The sequence below is a fragment of the Ailuropoda melanoleuca genome, chromosome 8 (assembly GCF_002007445.2).
Source record: "Ailuropoda melanoleuca isolate Jingjing chromosome 8, ASM200744v2, whole genome shotgun sequence".
In the NCBI taxonomy this organism is placed as follows: domain Eukaryota; kingdom Metazoa; phylum Chordata; class Mammalia; order Carnivora; family Ursidae; genus Ailuropoda; species Ailuropoda melanoleuca.
The window spans coordinates 26929941-26935940 of NC_048225.1; the positions used below are offsets into that span (position 1 = coordinate 26929941).

Genomic DNA, 6000 nt, shown 5'->3' on the forward strand with positions numbered 1-6000 from the left:
AGCATCAGAGCTCTTCTCCCCAGCCCCTTATGTCCTATTCCACTTCAAGCCCTTCCCCATATACAGCTGCTACCTCTCCTGCTCATGTTTGCACCACCTTTCGACTTCCTCAAAGCCCACTAGCCTCCCGTAAGTGACTCACGAAGGTCCACAAGCCCAGCGGAGCTGGTTCACTAGGACTGTGCCTGAGCGTTTGGGCAGCGGTGAGCCTGGCCGAGCGGTGGAGTTGAACCCATGCCGAGTGTGGTTCTGTGCTCCTCTGAAGGACAGGACTGACCATAGGGTGGCCCAGCAGGAAGGCAGCTGTGAGGCTTTGCCCACCTGCCACCCCAATTCGCTGACCTTTCTCCTCGCACCTGCCCCCACACCCATCCCCCCGCATCCCTTCCCATCTGGCTGCCGAACACTCGTCAGAGGCTGGCGGTAGACTTGCAAGGTGGGGAAGGAGATGGAAAGAGATAAATTGCATGGGAAGCTGTTTGACAGATGAGGAAAAATACTTTCATCACAAAAAGATCCAGGGCTGCATTCTTCACCTTAGTGAGGTAGGGTGCCATAGTGATACACCAAAAACAGGAAAATGAAACAAAGGAGTAAAAAGTGAAAGTGAAGTCAATGGAAGCATTCGGGTCCAATTTATGATTCAACTTATGTTTATTGAACCCTGGTGCAGCGATATCCACAGATCTAAAATCAAGAGCGTTGGGAAAGTAGCGAACCATAAATGGTAAAAGGGAGGCAGGAGGGACTGGAGTGAAGACAGATGGTGTTACAGGCTGTGCTTTCAGAAGTGACCGAGCTCATTCTGATCACTTTGCTCTTTATTTCCAGAGGGAATAAGAGCTTTTAAAATAGTCGGTGGCTGCTTAGGAGTTAGTATATCCCTGCAGGTGGACTCACCTGATGGAGGGGGCATTGTCCCACACCAGACTCAACGATAACACAGCATAGCAGAAGCAAACATCACTTCCGGCTGCTGAGAATGGGAGCGGGAGCAGGACAGTATATGACCAGGCTCACCTGCGGAGACAAAGCTATCCTGCCTCACTCCTCTCCGCTGTAACAATGAATTTGGGTAAAAGAATCCGTATGCCAGTTCTCTTCTAAGCTTCTCGGGCTGCTCTCAACCCCACATCCTTCTTGCTGAATACAGGGCAATGGGTCATTGCCAGAAGTTGTAGATTGTAGACATCTGGAACGTGCCAAGATTTGGATTCGTGTGGTCTTCAGTATAGCTATTGGACTCTTTTGTATAACTGAAGATTATCTTAGAGAAAACAGACCTTGCACCTGGGGCATTTCTCCCATTCATCTGCGTTCTGTTCTTTCTTTCTTTCTTTTTTTCTTTCTTTCTTTCTTTCTTTCTTTCTTTCTTTCTTTCTTTCTTTTTTTTACCTCCTCCTTTGCTAGTCTCCCACGGAATAGAGAGCTATCTATTTTCTCAGGGAATACCCCTAAGTTATGCTCATCTTATCTCAGAAATACCAAACAAGATTTATACAAATGCATGATTTCCACAGACAGGGTCCACATGGCTTTTAAGAGAAGTTCTAAGCTATTTTGTTAGTCAGTATCTGGATGAGCTAGAGAGATTCTGATAAGAGAATTTCATTCCTCCTCAGCATTTTCTGCCACCCTTGAAGTATTTCTCTGCTCCCCTTTTGCAAGCACAACAGATTGCGTGTCACCCTCTCGTATTACTATTTGGTGGTGCAGGACTCCTGCCATGATAAATAAGGACTCGGGGATGGGCCACCATCCCTCACCGAGTTCCCTCACAGGCAAGCGTGCCGGGGCCCACAATGCAAACTCAGCGTCTTGGTAGCCGTTCATTTCCCATCCACGGTCCTTTGTCTTTTATCTCCTAGCCATGAAGTCAGATTTGATGGTATCAGTGGGCTGGGAAAGGTTGGCTGATTAATGCCTGTGAACCTCACAGTGACTGTCAAACCAACTTATTAAAGAATGGGGGAGTAAGTAAACTCTGTGTATCAGAAGGAAAAAATTGCAGCAGGAAAGAGGATCAGTTCTTCCCTGCAGAGGATTAAAGGTAGTTAATTAGGCCCAGCCATCCAGCAGTGAGCATTTCTATGACACGTGTGTCTAAATAATGAAGGTATAAAAGGCATTCTCGCATCCTCTTCCTGGATGGTGAATATACCCATCCTGGCATGCAACCAGCTCTCTTCTGCCCACTAGAATCAGACAGAAGCCCTGTGCTTACCTAGGTACTAAGATTTAGCCGCAAGCATTGGCTTTGGTGGCAAAAAGATCACGTTATGAATTGACCGGGGGTATTGACTTAGAGTCTTGAGGGGAGTGCTTCTTTTTTCTTTTTCTTTTTTTTTCTTCTTCTCTTTTCTTTCATTCTTTCTTTATTTTGAATATTTTATCCAGTTTTACCTGGCTTCTCATTAATATAGCAACAACAACAACAAAAAATCACAAATTCCAGTCAAGCTCTTGGCAAGGAAAATGCATGCTTGGATTGTCAGGGATTGTTTGTTTTCTTGATAGCCAAGAATGAACTCAGAAACATGAGCTTATGGGTGGCTAGCACTCGCTCTGAAGGCTCAAACAAGGCCCACACTTCTTCAAACTGGTGCAACAGTGATACCATCTCGAACATGATACAGAAAACATGTTAACATTTCTGCCTCTCTCCTTGGTACCAAGTCAAAGCCAGTGGGATGGAGTGCAGCATCAGGGTAAATACAAAGACTATCTTGGCTACATTTCCCCCCCTCATTGTGGTGAGATGTAAAGGGCACGGAAGGACATTTCAGTTAATTAGAAGTTTCGAAACATCGCTACCTGGCAAAGCTCAAGGATACATTCTAGCTTAAGATCAATGTCAAATAGTCCTTTGCCAAGGTGGACACTGAAGATTACCGACCTTCATTCAAGGAGTGTGTGTTAGAGATTCAGGGAAAAGAGTAGCTAGATGGGGACAGTTCAGCTGAAGTTGATCTTTACCTTACAGAAAATCACAACTGGTATCTAGATCACTATGGAAACTTATGCTTTCAATTCATTTCTCTTTCTGATGGTTCTAGCAAACCAAACTACCAAGTAGAACCCTCCCCCGTGTCCTCCCTCCAGCAGAGTCTAAACCAGCACCCAGCAGTCTATGGCAGCCCTCCCCCAAATGTACCCTACATTTGCACTGCTTGTGGGGTTGAAGGCCTAGGACTAATTTATTGCTCCACCAGTCCCTCGTCATCTTCCCTCCTGATAGCCACCCTTCTTCTTGGTACAGAGGGACTCAAGTCAGTCGTATCTGAGTGAGACACTTCATGAAAATAGCCCCACCTCTGCTTCTGGGTGGGTCTTGAGGCCCCAGCAATCACCCCAAGGGACTGTCCTCACTACATGCACAGACAACATGGCGCCAGCACTCCTGGCTTTTCTCTACCACCTCGACTTGACATCAGATCTTCTGTGAATCATGCCTTTGATCTTTGGTCATACATCTCTCCTTACATCTTTTTCAGAGTGGCTTCCCTGAGTTGCTATGTCCACTTTGGTCAAGAGGGATATCATATCTCAGTGCCCTGAAAGAATAGATAGAGAGCTTGAAAGCATACATGTGTATTTATCTCAGGTTGGTCAGATATTTTAGTTTAGGTTAGGTTGAATTATATCTAGGTTATCTTTCCTTCTATATGCAAGGACCTTTGCACAGAGAGTGGTATCACTTTGATGCAAAGAATTTCATGCATTTTTTTTTACTTCATTGAGGTATAATTGACAAATAAGAGTATATTTAAAGTGTAATCATGTTGATTTGATACACAAACACATTGTGAAAGGATTTGCAACCTCTCTGTATCCAGGCTGAACAACTGCAGAGACCCTTAGTTAAAGTGGGAAGTACAATATTTCAGACTGGACCACTTCCGGCCACTCAGGACATCTGCTATTAGCAGGAAAGGCTCTGTGGATTGTTCTAAGGTTTGAGTTGGTGAAATGTGGTTCTTTCGTGGTCTAATCATCAGAGAAGAGCTGGCATCCCAGTACATTTCCACGGGCAGGTCTTACTTAGCAAGTGCAAGTATAGCCCCATAGGCGCGGGTCTTACTGCCCAAGGTTACCCCTCTGGACCCGCCTGCTATGGTCTGACTCATGCAGGGAGGTCAGGCATCACAGGTCTGGGCCCTCTGACACAGGGTTTGTAAAACACGTAGATATATGCCAAAGTTTTATATCTCAAATGTAGCACGGGCGCCTATGTTCAGATTGCTGTAGTATAATCCATGTGTTATCAGTCCATTTTACACTTAAGGCCTCCACATGTCAACTAATTAGGGGATAGTCTGGTGGCCAAAGAAAGAACGTTGTACAAAGAAGTATTTATTGGCTTGGGGCCTCAGGCTGCAAGGTGAGCTGAGTCTCCGGCTACAATCAGATGGATGTGTTGGCTCTCATTGGATCAATGATCCAATCTGACCATCGTTCATATCCTGTTCCCAACCCCCTCCCCACTCCACCCTGTGGCAACTGACTTCCCAGCAAAGTGGAGGGAGGCACGTGTGAGAGCTGGGCTGTGGTCAGGATAGCAAGAGCCAAGGGCAAAGCAAATGCCTCTGACTGCTTTCTACCTTAACAGTGGTTTGTTTTTAATTTTTTTTAGAAGTGAAAACTACAGCTCTGACCCCTTGGAAAGGTTGGTATATTTCTTCCCAGGCAGCTCTGCCTGGGTAGGGGATGGGTATCCAAAACTTTTCACCTTCTTCCCAGATGCCTTCTCTTCTGAGCTAACCCCTCAGGGAGCAGCCCAGTGGGATCCTTCCCTGACCTTGGACCATCTCTGTGCCAATCTCGATTAACCTGTCTCTAAGGACCTGCCATTCCCCCTGGGTAGCTTCCGCCCATAGACGTCTAACTGCTGTTTGCTGGCAGCACTAATGAGCACCTGCCAGGGCCCAGAATAGCTCCACGTCTTGGCTGCTCCATACCAGGCCGGCCTCTCCTCACACACAGATGCTCTACTGCAATGATCTTAGACCTTGGCCTTGCATGCTGTCCTTTGCTTACCCTGTTCTCTCTTTCTCTCTTTCTAACTTGGAGCTGGAAGGGAAGTGGTGGGAGGGAGGGGAACATGGAAGGAAGAGGGAGGTTCTTGGGTGAGTCTCTTGGCTACAAATAAAACACGTCTTATTTGAAGCTTTCATTCCCACTGGATATTTCTGATGGATAAATTGACACCCATCACAGTTCTCTGGGACCTTAACTGTCCTGGTAATTAGTCTCTTTAGGCCTCCACAGCTATCTAATGAGGTAAAGGGAATAAAGGCATCCGAGACAGAGTGGAGGCATGGCTGCATGATGGACAGAGGCCTCATCTGTGTGGCCCATGTTACCAGGTAGATGGGTTGAGCTGCCGCTCTGGTCAGAGCAGGCTGAGAGGGGCCTGCCCTAGGACGCTGGCACCCACACCTGCCTGGACAAAAGGCCCTCATCTCATTGAATTCTTTCATGTGTTGGCGGGTGGGGGGTAGCCTGTGTGGGCCCCACCTTTCTACAGTGGCCAGGTGGGACAGGCCCCATAGCCTCACTTCCTCTCTCCTTGTTCTTGGAAGATGTGTGAGTTACACACAGTGGCGGCCCTGAGTTAGTGGAAAGAAAATTGTATTTGGAGACAGAAGTCAAGGGAGCTTGGGGAAGTCACTTAAGCCTTCTGAGGCTAAGTCTCCACATATGAGAACTGAAGAGTAACCCTCATCTCGTACCTGAGTGTCTTTGAGGGGCTGGGACACTGTTCCAACTGCAAGAACTCTTCCCAAAATCCTAATCGATACGGTTTTAATTCTATGTGTACTTTCCCTCAATCGTAAGAACTTTCAGTGACTTTTATTGGAAATAGAAAAAGAGGGGAAGGGTGTTTGGAAGCGAAAACTGAGATAAAGCAGAAGGTAGGGACAGAGTGTTTTGTTTTGTTTTGATTCCGTTGGTCTTTTGCTTTTTTCTCTAAGTAGAATCTTAGAAAGGAAAACACAG

The 6000-nt window shown here is 46.5% G+C and overlaps 1 protein-coding gene across 6 annotated transcripts in view; it reads left to right on the forward strand.

The window, feature by feature from the left end:
* Nucleotides 1–6000, forward strand: part of NTM (neurotrimin) — a 965418-nt gene that overhangs the window by 949685 nt on the left and 9733 nt on the right. For 3 of the 6 annotated variants that reach the window (XM_034666097.1, XM_019796936.2, XM_034666100.1), the window contains one exon: nt 4634–4666. The exons of the other annotated variants lie outside the window; for them this stretch is intronic. In XM_034666097.1, the coding sequence (XP_034521988.1) occupies nt 4634–4666 (33 nt within the window). The remainder of the gene's footprint in view (nt 1–4633; nt 4667–6000) is intronic. 6 annotated transcript variants of the gene reach the window in all.